Source organism: Labrus bergylta, chromosome 20 (genome assembly GCF_963930695.1).
Source record: "Labrus bergylta chromosome 20, fLabBer1.1, whole genome shotgun sequence".
Lineage (NCBI taxonomy): Eukaryota > Metazoa > Chordata > Actinopteri > Labriformes > Labridae > Labrus > Labrus bergylta.
Genome location: NC_089214.1, coordinates 9,681,040 through 9,695,065, shown reverse-complemented (window position 1 = coordinate 9,695,065; position 14,026 = coordinate 9,681,040). Strand labels below are relative to the sequence as shown.

The 14,026-nt window shown below is 41.2% G+C and overlaps 1 protein-coding gene across 1 annotated transcript in view; it reads right to left on the bottom strand.

The window, feature by feature from the left end:
* The window catches only part of LOC109992948 (LYR motif-containing protein 4B), a 33,773-nt gene that overhangs the window by 18,618 nt on the left and 1,129 nt on the right, over nt 1–14,026 (bottom strand). The window contains exon 2 of the mRNA XM_020645740.3: nt 5,467–5,587. Within this exon, the coding sequence (XP_020501396.1) occupies nt 5,467–5,587 (121 nt within the window). The remainder of the gene's footprint in view (nt 1–5,466; nt 5,588–14,026) is intronic.

Sequence of the window (14,026 nt, the reverse complement as noted above, 5' to 3'; positions counted from 1 at the left end):
AACGGCAGCAATAAAAAGCGTGGGATTTCTAGAGGATGGAGGGAGAAAGGCTGGGGATTGTCACAGATCGAAAGATGGAGGAAGAGCAGGAGGGAGAGAAAATAAAAGAGCGAAGAGGGGAAGACTAAAGGGTGAGGGAAAGGGGGGGGGGTAGGAGCAAAATGAAGAGGAGCAGGAGGAGGTGAGGTGACGCAGGATTTCATGCAGGGTGTTGCCCTACTTTCAGTTCAGCTCCTGACAGGTTCAGGATTTCCAAAAAATCTCTTGTTTCCCCCAAGCGAGCTGCACCGAAGCTTCACCCGCGTCAGAAAGAGAGTGGGAAAGATTTCAGGGTTGATTTCTTGTGACCGTAAACATGATGTTCATTTGTTGTATAAGATTTTAAAATCCTAAATATAAAACATGTTTCATATACATTAGGGCAGCCCCAATTGAGCAGATCTGGGAGGTTAAGATTGGATATAAATACCACTCACACTAAGTGATCTGGGCAGATAATCGTTCTGAGCAGCCTAAGGTCAGGCACAGCCCCGCAATATAGAAGGGAAGGGGGGAATCTGACCTCAAATTGGTCTGATTATCCTGTAGAGTGAGCCAGGCTTAAGAATAGCAATCTGAGTCTGTCAGTGACAAAAAAATAAAAATAAAAATAAATAAATAAATAAATCAACATTCCATCAAGCATTATGTTGCGAGCATTATAGCCTGTTTCACTGCTGCAGGATGAAGTTGTCTACTGGAAAAATCCAAAACATTTAGTAACTTGGAAGGAAGAATGTGTGACTTTTTGATCCAGTAGGTGTCACCCTTGAGCACCAGCACTAAACCAAAACAAATTGGCGACACCTCCACTATTATGAAGCCTCAGCTCTCCTCCTGCGGAACACCTCATATAACCACGATGTAAACACCGTCCGACAATAGTACAGCTGGTGGAAGAGAGACATTTACAGAGGATATAGTTGATTTCTGATATATTTAGGTGGAAAATATCACACATTCTTCCTTTACACCCCTTAGTATTAAAACAGTACCAAATGGAATACAAGATATATGAATATCCCTTAAAGCAGACAGAGAGTGATTTTACTGCAGTAAAGCTCAGCCGCAGGGATAATCAGTGATTATGTGTTCATCTGACGGCAGGAGACATTTTTCACCGAGAACAAAAAACAACAAATCATTAAAACTCCTCTCTACAAAGATAAAAAATGAGTTTCACTGCAAAGCAACAAGCTGCAATACCCTGAGAGGACAGAGTAAAACTGTCACTGTTCTTGTGGTTAATGGTACAAATGATTGAGGGAATGAGTTCAATAGCAGAGCAAATATCCATCTATAGAGATGATACTGGGTTATGGCCAGAATCGAGCTGATATGATGTTGATTGCTATATAATGACTTTGTTTATGTTTTGACTTTTTGTCAGCACAAGAAGAATTTCCTTTTTTTTTTTTAGCACACTTAATCTTTCCAGACAGAACTATTCATTCTAACTGTAGCTCACAACTTGTTTTATTGTCTGATCATGTTGCCTTTGCCCTGGTGTGATGTCCATGTTAAATAAAAGTCTATCTCACCAACCAGTGGGGAAAAAAAAGCACACCTGGCCTCCTAAGCAGACAGGATAATTCAACATTTTAGGGATGTAATGATACACTCAACTCTTTATTTGACATGAATCATGAAATGAGGTTCATATGATTTGAGCATGGTTTGTTTTTTAAAGATTTTCTAACTTTTCTAAAGACATAAGATTGAACTGAAATTATAAAGAGATGTGATTCTTTTTAAATCCTGATAATAAAATAAAAAACGCTAACTATCCTTTTTAATTATTATAAATTAAAGTGATACTTTACATTTCTGAGGTTGTACAGTTAGTAATTAAACAATGTATACTTGTCTTTATAAAAAGTGACACTGGGGGCGCAGATGGCTTAGCGGTTAGGTCATGTGTACAGAGGCTATAGTCCTCCAAGCAGGCAGCCTGGGTTTGAATCTTACCTGTCACTCCATAGGTGCATGTCATGTCAAATGTTGATTAATGTGCACTGTCCTTTAAATAAATAAAAAAATAAAAAAATAAAAAAATAGGGAAAATCACATTAAATGAAAAGGTGCAGTCTGTGTTTCTGGCCTCAACACACAGTAAGATTTTTAAAGACTGAATTTTCCTGGCCCTGTTATACAGGCTGCTTGTTAGTTGTGTAATTTCCGTCGTTTATCAGTCTATTGTAATATTTGCCAAGATGTACTCTGAACTTTTTGTTAACTTCTTCAAAAAATCTTCACTTCCATCCACCATGTCTGTACATCTCTCTTCTTCAGCTACTGGGGTCAAACAAGGGAAGTCAAAATCAGATAGCGCCCTCTGGTAGTTAGTGTCGCAATATACATTTGTCACATTGATTTAAATTGTCCATATTTGTCTCTGTCTTTAATTGTTCTGCAAGGTATCGTTACATCCCTACTATTTATCAAGCTGTTTCATCACAAAGCTTTTGTGACTCAGATTTCGGAGTAAATAAGATTCTGTCCAAACCCCTGTCCCCATCCCACCCCTCCCCTAACCTGGCAGGTATGACTCACGGCCCGATGTGGCTTTTAATCTCCATCGAGCCAAAATGGCCGAAGGCTGTGTGACATTGCGGTGACATTAAGCAGCAGTAATCACTGAGATATGGCTCTTCAGAGGCGCACACACTCCTCTTTCTATGACTTGTTAATGTTATGGCTTCACTTTATCATCTCGTGTGTGTGTGTGTGTGTGTGTGTGTGTGTGTGTGTGTGTGTGTGTGTGTGTGTGTGTGTGTGTGTGTGTGTGTGTGTGTGTGTGTGTGTGTGTGTGTGTGTGTGTGTAAATCCAGCTGAAGTGGGACACACTCTGTAAACTGACAGAGAGCAGTTACATCTATCATACAAAAACTCTACAATCAGCTCTCTTTTCAGTTCCCTCCTCCTCTTTCTTTCCTTCTTTCATTCCATTTTATTTACACTTCTCCTTCTCTCCTTTTATTGAGTCTTTATTTTCCCATCACGAGCCTCTATCCTAAACTCCGTCTCACACTCTCTCTCATTAAGGGGAACATGCTGGTTTAGTTTCTCCTCCACAAACAGAGTCAGCTCTGCAGCTGCAATCCATCATATTATCTCCCTAACTAACTTACACAGACACACACACAGAAACATTCCCTTAAACGCACACACACACACACACACAACTTGTAATGCAGGGACGCATAGACGTAATTAGGGATAAACTTTTTAGGTACACAAGTACACCAGCAACAAGGGCTTCACAACATTTTCACTTTTTCAGGGCCTGCCCTCATCAGGAAGTGACCCTTTGTCAGGCGACACCCTCTAAATTAGTCTGTAATGTAAGAAAACTTTAGCACAGTCTGGTTTCATAGCAACCGTCTCTTGCATATTTGAATTCTTCTCATCTGTACCTCTTCTGGTATAATTTGGTGTTATCTTAATAACAGAGAGTTTGGTTATAAAAGAGAAGCAATGAATATGCCACCTCTTCCTACCAGCTCTGTAATGCAGAGACATTTCATTCATCGTATTCACGGCACACCAACGTTTGTATCCCCTCTCTGTCTCTCATGTAACACACTGTATGGATCTGCACACAGGGGAGGGAACCGAAAGCCTCCACTTACCAGTATACGGCTATGTGTTTATGTTTGAATGTGTGTGATATGGATTTTTCCAGAAGCCTGTAGCGCTGCAGCAGGTTCATAACGAGGTGCACATTCCCCCTCTGATGCATTTAATCCCTGCGTCAGAGTAGGCGAGACGCAGAGAGGAAACACACACAGGTTTCCGCTTCATTCAAACAAACGATGAGACGATGTAAACCCCGGCCTGCCCAGCTGATCTGAACACAGCTCACGGTGTCAGAAAAGTGTCTCATGTCTGCTGTTAGCCGCATTACAAAAGGAGGTGGTGGGTCTTAGACATGATTCACTGCAGCTGCAAGCACCTCACGGCTGCAGGAGAGGAGTGCTTGTTGTCAACGTTCAACATGTGTTCATATCTAAAGAACAGAATAAATCCATTGTACGAGTCTAATATGACACATATGATGTTTGGAGAAAATGGGCGACAGGTGAAGCAGAAGCAAACATGCCACAACTTTTGGGAAAGGTCACCGTTGGGTCAGGTTTAGGAACAAATCTAAGAGGTAAAGTTCAGCCAATCAGGCGTACTTTCGTCCTGCTTCTTCATAAACCCTTTACAGGTTGCTGTTCTGCAACAGTGCCATAATTCTGCCACCATTCCGCCATTTTACTTACACAGTGCATCCATAACGGCGTAATATTAGTGTCCCATTGATTGAATTCACATTGTGTTACAGCATTGCTATATGCTGAGAGAGTAAACACACAGCAGGAGCTTCACATACACACACACACACACACACACAGCTGTTCTGCCCTGGCTAGCGCTTTCCCCCCTCTTCACGCCTCTGATGGTGGATCAGGGGTGCGACGACTTTGCCTCATCATTCAGCCTCCGTGTCTCACACTTTGTGCTCAAGGCATAACAGGGGAGTAAATATCCCACATTACACTGCAAATCTAGAATCAGTATCTGATGATGCCCGGCCTAATTAGAGAATGCTTTTTCTCTTCTCTTGATCAACCCTTTTTTAAAGATTGTCATGATTTAGCAGAAGCATTTTGAACATCTGGACTCTGGAGTTTAGCATTTTGTAGCCAGAAGTGACTTTTTTATGACGAGTAGGTTCATTGCACATCAATCAGTTTTGTTTTGGACCCACTTATGGTTTTCTGTTTCATGAGCTTACATGTATTGATATTTCAGAGAGATGCTGCACAAGTATAAACGCAATTCTTGTCAGTCAAATGTGGATTCAATTATTCAACTTTTAACTGCCTCTCCTCTAAACTCCCCTTAAATCTCGGCGTTTACATTCAGAGCGAGTATTTGTTTGTTAAAATGTAAAAACTATAAACACTTGAAAAGCTGTGACAATGTGTGTGTTTCTGTTCACGTGTGTGTGTGTGTGTGTGTGTGTGTGTGTGTGTGTTTGTGTTTAGTTGATTAGCAGACAGAGAGACCTACGATCGATCCCCCATTGGGATTGGCTGAGAGGCAGCTGATGCATTATGGGAACAAAGTGACCAAAAGGGAGGTGATTAGCCAACAGTAATGGAAGAATGTGTGTGTGTGTGTGTGTGTGTGTGTGTGTGTGTGTGTGTGTGTGTGTGTGTGTGTGTGTGTGTGTGTGTGTGTGAGAGAGAGAGAATACAACAGCTGGTCAGTCAGTAAACAGGTGTTCATCTGCATTCGGGTCAACCTGGTTAACCTGAGGGAGAGATATGGCAGTGTGTGTGTGTGTGTGTGTGTGTGTGTGTGTGTGTGTGTGTGTGTGTGTGTGTGTGTGTGTGTGTGTGTGTGTGTGTGTGTGTGTGTGTGTGTGTGTGTTACCTGTCTCTGTATCACTCCCAGGGTCTGTCGTCCCTCCAACACCAGTCTCTCGACAGTTTTTGGATCCTGTATTTCCCTGTTTGCCCTGAAGGCATCACGGACCCGCCGCAGTGCATAAGTCCTGGAGAAAAAAAAAAAACATTTCATTGGGGTGTTTTTCTACAACAGTAGTGAAGGCAGAGGGCACGTCTTGTTAAGGTATCATCCTTTACTATAAAGCGCTGCAGGAAACACGATGTCTGGTTGTGGAATTGGCTAAAATGTTGATAGTTGCATGAAGTTTTCCCATCATGGATTTAATGATTGTAATATCAACAAATGTAATGTTTGAATAATTTATTTTCCTATACCAGACACCCACGCTGAGTGTGAAATCCACATGTAGGCGTTAGAAATCTGTAAAAGTGGACCTCCGTAACCTCACAAACACACTCAGTATTTTCACTTTCTGTTTTAGCTTCAGGCCACGATGGCCCCAGAGTCCAGAATAATAATCCACACACTGAGCCTGTAAATCAAATCAGACAAATTGAAAGCAGTGATGTATTTTCTGGCAGTAGAAGTGAAGAAGTGGAAACGATTATTGGTTTAATTTTTCGGCTCTTTCTCCCGAACAGACTCGGGCCTCGTTACAGCTGGCAGCCCCTCTGATGTGAGGAAAACGACAACATCGACCTTGGGAAGTTACAGCACTGCAAACCCCATTCATCTTCTCCGTCCGTCTTTCTGTCTCCGACTCATTTAGGATTTAAGATGGAACCAATAAAAGTGTGATGGATCTGATTTACATGCTGCGGTTCTACACCGAGCAGCGCCGATACAAGGACATGAGGGAGCAGTGACGAGGAATCAGGATGGATGGAAAGCAGAGGAGGGAGAGCGGGAGAATCTAGAGAGTTTGGAAGATGGAAAAAATGACGTGGAGTCAGCTAAAGGGAACAGAAAAGGAGTGAACAAAAGAGGTGAGGAAGGAAGAATTGTGAGGACAACGGAAGGGAAGAGCGACAGAAAAGGAAGTTAAAAAAAAGAAAGAGGGAAACAATACAAGGGAAGATGAGTAGTATGTGGAAATGTGAGGAAGAGGTCAAAAGAAAATAAAGAAAAAAAAGACACAAGGGTGTAAAATGCAAAGGTAGTAAACTAGAGGGAAAAAGGATAATACAAATGAAAAATGTGGAAAAAGGTCAAAGGATGGAAGAAAATATAAGGAAATAAAAAAGGTAAGAAGAGAAACTAAAAACATTTCAGTAAGAAAAGGAAACATGAAAGTAATGTGACGTGGTAAAGGATGCAAGAAAAGAGAAGAGACGAGTAAACAAAGAGGAAAAAGATCAGAGTGCAAAAGTTCAGGATGAAAGTTTGTCAAACTTAAAGTTCCAATAAAAAATAAACTACAAAAATAGGCGTGTAATGTTTTTAAAGGTTTGAAGGATAAAAGAAATGTAAAAATACATATTTTAGAGGTGCAGCTGTAGCTCTGTGGGTAGAGCAGACACCACTGTACAGAGGACACACATGTCACTGCAGTGGTCGCAGGTTCAACTCCCAATCCTGTGCACGCCATTCCATCTTCACTCCATACATTTCCTGTCTCTCTTTACGACCAAGCAGTCTTATTGAGGTCACAAAAGGATGCAAAATGGTAACAGTTGAAGAGATTGAACAATGAGGGAAAATGTATTCAAAAGTCTAGGATGTAAGGAAACAATGAAGGATTTCAAAGTAAAGGAGAGGAAAGGGAAGAGAGGAAAGACAGGAATCAAAGGAGATGGAAAAGGGGGGACAAACAGGAATGAGAAAGAAATCTTTTCAAAATGGAAAACGTGTTAAATAAAGCTCCAATTTTGTCATTCAAACATCCAGTTCTGTGTTGTTGTTTTTTACTCTCTCAGCCTGAGGCTCAACGGGGCAGGAGACGAGGCGTTCAGGGTCCTCCATCAAACTGATTCACACTAACCTCTCGGCTAATGGACCCGGCATAATGAGCCACGCTAATGAGCACAACAGAGGTCAGAAAGTTCTGGAAATGATCAACAGGGAGGAAGAGGGGAGAGCCCACCAGGGTCACAGTTTAACTGGTGTGGATTTAACTGGTGCCGTGTGTCAGATGAGGACCCTCGTTTAGTATCAAAACGACTTCAAACATCTTACTCAGATTATTCAAACCACGATTTAATGCAGAAAAGTTGGAGGCCTAAGCTTTCTTTTTCGAAAAGACTGAAGACTATGATGTCCTGTAGTTTAAAGAGGGTTAGTTTACCTAATCCAGTTGAAGAAAGTTTGGTATGGTCTTATAGAACAACTGTGATGATGTCACAGTGATGTCATCGTGGTTGTGTTTGCTTGGACTATAGGCATGCACAAAACCAAAACAGAAATTACACAACAAACTAAGACCGTGTTTATACGACAAAAAAAAAAAAAATCATCCAAAAGCGGTAACCTTTGTTGTGCTTTGGCTGTTCCGTGTTTTGCTGTCTGAAAACGGAAAGTTTTAAAAAACAGGTTCCAGAGTGCAACCTTTTTCCAAACAGCAGCGTTTCATCACAGTGTAAACAGGAAATACGCTGTTTCCCTGAAAACAGATACTTTAAACACGCACACCCATTATGCTCCCAGTCAATAAAAATACAACAACAACAACAACAACAACGGCTGACTCCCCTGTTCTGTATGTGTTGCTCAGTCCCAGTCAACCTTTCTCTTTGTAGGTCAAGGTCACTTTTGAGTCCTTTTTGTGGATCAGTGTGCACAACAGTTGTCGTCTGAAGGCAGAACTTTTTTTAAATAAAAAATGTTTTACTATTCAGGATCGGTCTTTGGTAAACATGGTCTAAAAGGTGTTTAAAATAAAATATTTGGGCATTAAACAAGCAGCGATACAGTTGAGTTGCATTATGGGAAATGAAATACAGTCTTTTTTTTTTTTTTTTTTTTTTTTTAAGAGTTTTATACATGCAAGGAACTTAAGGTCTGGATATGTGACCTGTTCTTCTTGGATTCTGACTCGTCTTTCTACATGTGGGCTTTCCTACCAGGAGTTGAAATTAAGTGTCTGACAAAAGACACATTTATTGTTTTTAATCGATTCTTGCGTTTTGTTTTGTTTAACAAATAAATCCGCTCAGCTCGTTTACGGTGTGCACTGACAGAGACAGGGTGAGATTCTCCTCCGTGTAAACTCTCATTCTTTTAAACTTTGAGTGTGAATGATTTATCTGTGTGTGTGTGTGTCCCCTCACTAAAACTTCAGAGGGAATTCTCTCGTGTGATCTTTGGAAGATGAAAAGAGGAGAAGGAGAGGAGAAAAGAGAAGGTGAGGAGAGGAGGAAAAAAGAAGGGTGAGAGGGGGGGGGAATTTGGATGAGAGGTGGGAGGAGGGAGGAAAGGATGGAGGAGACAAGGAGAGGAGATTTCCACCGTCATTTATTCATCAGAAGCTTTTGATAACTCCACACACACTCAGATGTTGGGATTGTGTTTGAGTGAATCCACTAAGGACACTTGTGTTTAACAAAGAGGAAGAGAGAGAGGGAGACTGATGGACAGACATCCGTCATGAACTAGAGAAAGAGAGAGAGAGAGAGAGAGAGAGAGAGAGAGAGAGAGAGAGAGACATGTAAGGATGGAGTCTGACTGAGCTCACATGAAAGATAAAAACACTGGATCGGTTTGTTATTTGAGGCTGTGCTGTTGTTGTTCCTACGCAGAGATGTGACCTACTTCTGACAGAGAGCTCCTCCCTCCACCATCATCTCCTCCATCATCTCTCCCTCTCCGCCTGTCTCCAGCACACCTGAGGGTTTCTGCCCTGCAGGGTTCTTCCTGCTCTTTAAGCCAGAGCTGGGCAGCAGAGGAGCACTCTCAATGGAAATCTAAGAAATATATAAGTAAAGTTTCTCCGTGCAGGTACTTCAAAATTGAAAAGGAAGTCTAGTACTTTCTATTTTAACTCATTTTGATCAGTTTAAATAATAAATAGTGACACAGTGTTTGTAATTTCTCCAGTAGATTTCTGCTGCCCGAAGCTGTGAAACAGGCTGTAATAAGAGGTGGGCGATACAACCTCAGATTCATATCACCAATTTTGTTTTTCTCTCGGCGGTAATGGTTTATATCGGTTTAGTATATTGTATTAGAGTTTTAAAATGGATCTCTCATATAAACGCGTAGTAACTCACGACCCCACTCACTCACTACGACTTCTCCTCAAACAAGCCTCTCAGTACAATGTAGCGTAACTGAATCTGTGTGGTTTTAGGTTTTGTTCTGCTTCCTTTGATCACCTTGGACTTAAGACAAGCCAGAAATCAGTTCATGCGCACGTTAAGCAGGTGGAGCAATTGCAATGGAGACGCAAATAAGTGCCACAGAGTCGAGCTGTTGCGGCACACAGCCTGTCTCAAAGCCTAAGACTGACCGAATAAAACGACACGCTGCAGGCGAGCACATTCAATAAATGTTACTGTTAAATACTGAAAACTTGGCAGAGGGGAGAATACAAGTTTGACCGATTGCTGTGACACCCCCTCTGACACAAGGAGGAGGCGGAGCCCTGTGCTCAGTGAGCGTGTGAGACCGCTGGCTCTGCTGTGAGTGTCAGAGTGAAACATGCAGAAAGAGGGAGGGGAATCACCCGAGCTTTTGTCTGTCACAAATCACAGTTTAACGCTACTTTTATTTACCAGCCACTGTGGCCAATAGGTAAAGCCATCAGTGTTGCCTTGTGTGTGATCTACAACAAAAAGTGTGTATTTAAACTTGACAGTCACAGAACAGAATACTGGCGCTGGTAGTGATACAGGTTTCTTCTTCTGTCACTTTCTTTTACATCTTTATATATTCTCTGTTGCTCCAGCTCTTGCATTCTACCTCTCTTATGATCACTATATCCTTCGTGGCCTCCGTTCAGCTCGTTTTATCCATCTATGCGTCAGTTTTCCAATAAATCCCTGAGCTCATTTTATTACATCCGTTTGCTGCTCCGTCCCGGTCTTCACTCTCAGAGAAAGTTCTATAAGATTGCAGGCTATATAATGTTTTTCATTTAACTTTTACGACGGTTCCCAACGCTGGAATAATATGTTTCATATGTTCATAAAACCCCAAACCGGGTAGATTTGTGTCTAAATCACATTTCAGTGTTTATGTTCTGTTTCCTGTCACTATTAGCTGCAGTGTTGATCTAATTTTCCTGCAGAGAATCATTTGAATGTTTCATCTCACTTCTGTTTTTATTTCCCTGTTTTTCTCTCACTCATGAAAACTCTCCAAATTCAGCCAAACTCTCCCACCTCAACTCACAGGAAGAGCTGTGAGCATCAGCTGCTATTGTAGTCTGAGAGTCTGAGACAACAAAATACAGCCTGCAGCAACGTCTGGCATATTCAGGTCATTCAACAATAATCCAACCTGCACACCGGCACGCTCTGTTTCCATCGCAAACCGAAGTTTAAGGAGGGGAAAAAATAAATAAACTCTTGTCAGTCTGAGGACAGCGAAGAGAGACAAGGACTCTCCAAAAAATGCAAGTGGAGTTTGGAAGTAAGATGTTTAGTCTCTAGTGTGACTAGAGGTGGTGACTCGGTGTGTCTGTTCTTCAACATTTAAATACAGAAAAAAAAAAATGATGTGACTGCATCATGCATCACAACAGGTGTTTGAACATTGCATGTCCTGTAGCCTGCAGGAAACTGTTTTAACGTGCAAGCGTTATATATCGCATCGCACATGTTTGCACGCTCACTGTCCACACTGCATCGGTTAAATATTGAATTCTCTACTCTGTAAATTTCAGTATCCCCGCCCTTGCAAAGAGAATAACACCTAATGCTTTGTACTGAAGGTGGACTGTCGGATGTTTGGTGCTTTGTATTAACGAGCTGCTGACTCAAATCACAACACCCAGAGGCTCGTCAATAAACAGCTCGCGGTGAGCCGAAAAAAAGTTTATTTTCCGTTCTTCACACAAGTCAAAGCACAGCATTTCATTCACTGACAAGGACAGTATTAATGCACCACTATCTCCCCTTTGTACAACAAGCTAACAAGCTCTGTTGAGTGAGAGTCAGTGCCTTGTAGAGCCCCCTCCTTCCTTGTTCCTCATCCGTCTACGTGGGTGACAGTGATTTTTCGAATGTTAAGTACACTGAGCTACTTTAAACAGACAAGTCAACTTTTGTGACCTATTTTAATAAAATCAAGGAGAGAGAGAGTGGAGGATGACATGTGGGAAGGGAGGTTGGACTTGAACCTGGGCCGCCCGCTTGGAGGACTCAAGCCCCCAAACATGGGGGGGGGGGGGGCCAGCTACCGACTAGGCCAACTGGCACCCCCAACTTCTAAAATGTTATAAAACACAGTTTTTACTTTTGTGGACTCAAAGCACAATATTAAGTGAAAGGGGAATTCTTTTAAATGTTGATTTAGAATAAAATAACTTCATATCCAATAGATTCTGGAACATGTAGGACATTTTTTTGGCCAAGTCTGCACAAATCAACAGGACAGCAGACATCAGGATCAGGTTCCTGAGGTGGTTGTAGTTTTAATGGACAACAAAGTTCCTCATTAACTTTATTAACAGACTGATTACAACACACACACACACACACACACACACACACACACACAGGGTCAGCAGGCCGACAGTCGCCGGGCAGGGAGGTGGAGTTTATTTGATTTGGACCAGCAGCAGCAGCAGCAGCAGCAGAAGCAGCAGGGGGAAGAGGAGGAGAAGGAGGACATTGCTCATCTGACCGCTCAATAATTCAACACATTGATGGACCACATGAAGGCGTGCAGGGAGCGGTGGCTCTCTGATGTCCATGTAAAGAGGCGTGTTATGACAGCTTGAAAACACTGTCCCTAACTTACCTCTGCCACACTCACACGTTTTAGCAGAAAGAGAGAAGGATAAAGAATAACTACGGCGATGACGAATGAGATGTATTTAACATCTGATTTACAGAGCTTCCGAGTTTAGTGGCATTAAAGTGAATTTTAAAGCCCTGATCTTCAGCGGCTGTCGGAGGATAGATGTCATGAGAACCCAGAGGCTTCTCATTTTTATCTCATATTGTTCAATTTAAAAAGAACTTAAATGTAGACAGCTCATGAAGCTATAAAAGGTCAAACTGGGTAAGAGAGAAAACAATATGAGTCCAGGTAAAGACCAGGTGCATACAGGATAGAATATAATACCCTTTTTAACCCATTTGTAATTTTTAGAGTGTATTTTTCCCACAGTGAATCCTGGGCTCAGATATGGGCTTTTTTTTTCTTTTTTTTTTTTTTAATGTTTACTGATTCTATAGCCTGGTTTATACTTCTGCGCTGAATGTATGCACCTTCATGGGCACTACTCACTATAAAATATTTATAGTGATAAAACTAAACTCCGACTCCTGCTGCGTTCTAACATCAGCTCACTCGGACTTGCTGCGGAAACAATAGTATTTGGCTGTTTGCGTTCACATATACAGCTCCTCCTGGGAAGTTTTTCAGGAGATTTCTGCTAGTGTGAAAGCCCAAACTATTAGATAAGTTTAGCTATTAGATTTTTCACCAACTGTTTCAATAGTTCAGTTTTAGAGTGCATTTTAAAGAAAAATCAAGTCAAATTTTATCCTTAAATGTGAATGTTTTTTTTTTTTAACACTAAACTGGATACATTTGGGCTCTGGACGAAACAAACGAAGAGCTATCATTTTCAAAAAAAGGTTCATAAACAGGCAAAACTTCCTTAAAATCCTTCCTAAATCCAATATGAATCCAATAATAGCCTGACCTCACAATCAGCTTGAGCAGCAGCATGCTGGATTTGTTTCCAGAGTTTAAAAAGTGCTTCATGGTGACAGAACAAACTGAGTGCTGATTGGACAAGAGGAGCAGCAGGCCTGCACAGTAATCAGGTCAGGGATCAGGTCCAAACAAGACCAAAGACTCTGGCTCTATTTTTATGAACTGACTAAGCAACTGGGACCTCTGACACACTACACTACACACACACACACACACATATTTAATGACTCACTCGCTCACCCCTGCTGCTTATAGCTTAAATTAACATAAAAGATCACGCTTAAATCATAAATTAAAGAGAGAAAGAAGACTTTGGCAAACAAACACTGTGGCAGACGCATTAAAGTGTTCAAAACACGCAAAACATTACAGAGTATCAGGGGTCAACTACGAGCTACATTACAGTTTTTCTCAGAATATGAAATCATCGTTCTAATATTTAGACTTTTTTTATCTAACGACTTTACGAGAATAAAATCACAATAGCGATAGTAAAGTAGTATTATGACGGCTTTCCTTTTAAAAGTGACATCAGTGACATCTCTTAAAACTCACATTTATAGACTTGCTTTTAAATGATGTGGTCATTTTAAATGTTTTTTAAATTCAACTTTTCATTTATTCATTAAGTTTTATCCACTCCTATTCCTTTGTCTGATGTTTTACTCTTCTGACATCTCTTTCGTATATACTCTTCATCTTTTATCCTTCCGTTTTATCAACATTTTGTTTTTATTATATATATGTATTGATATGC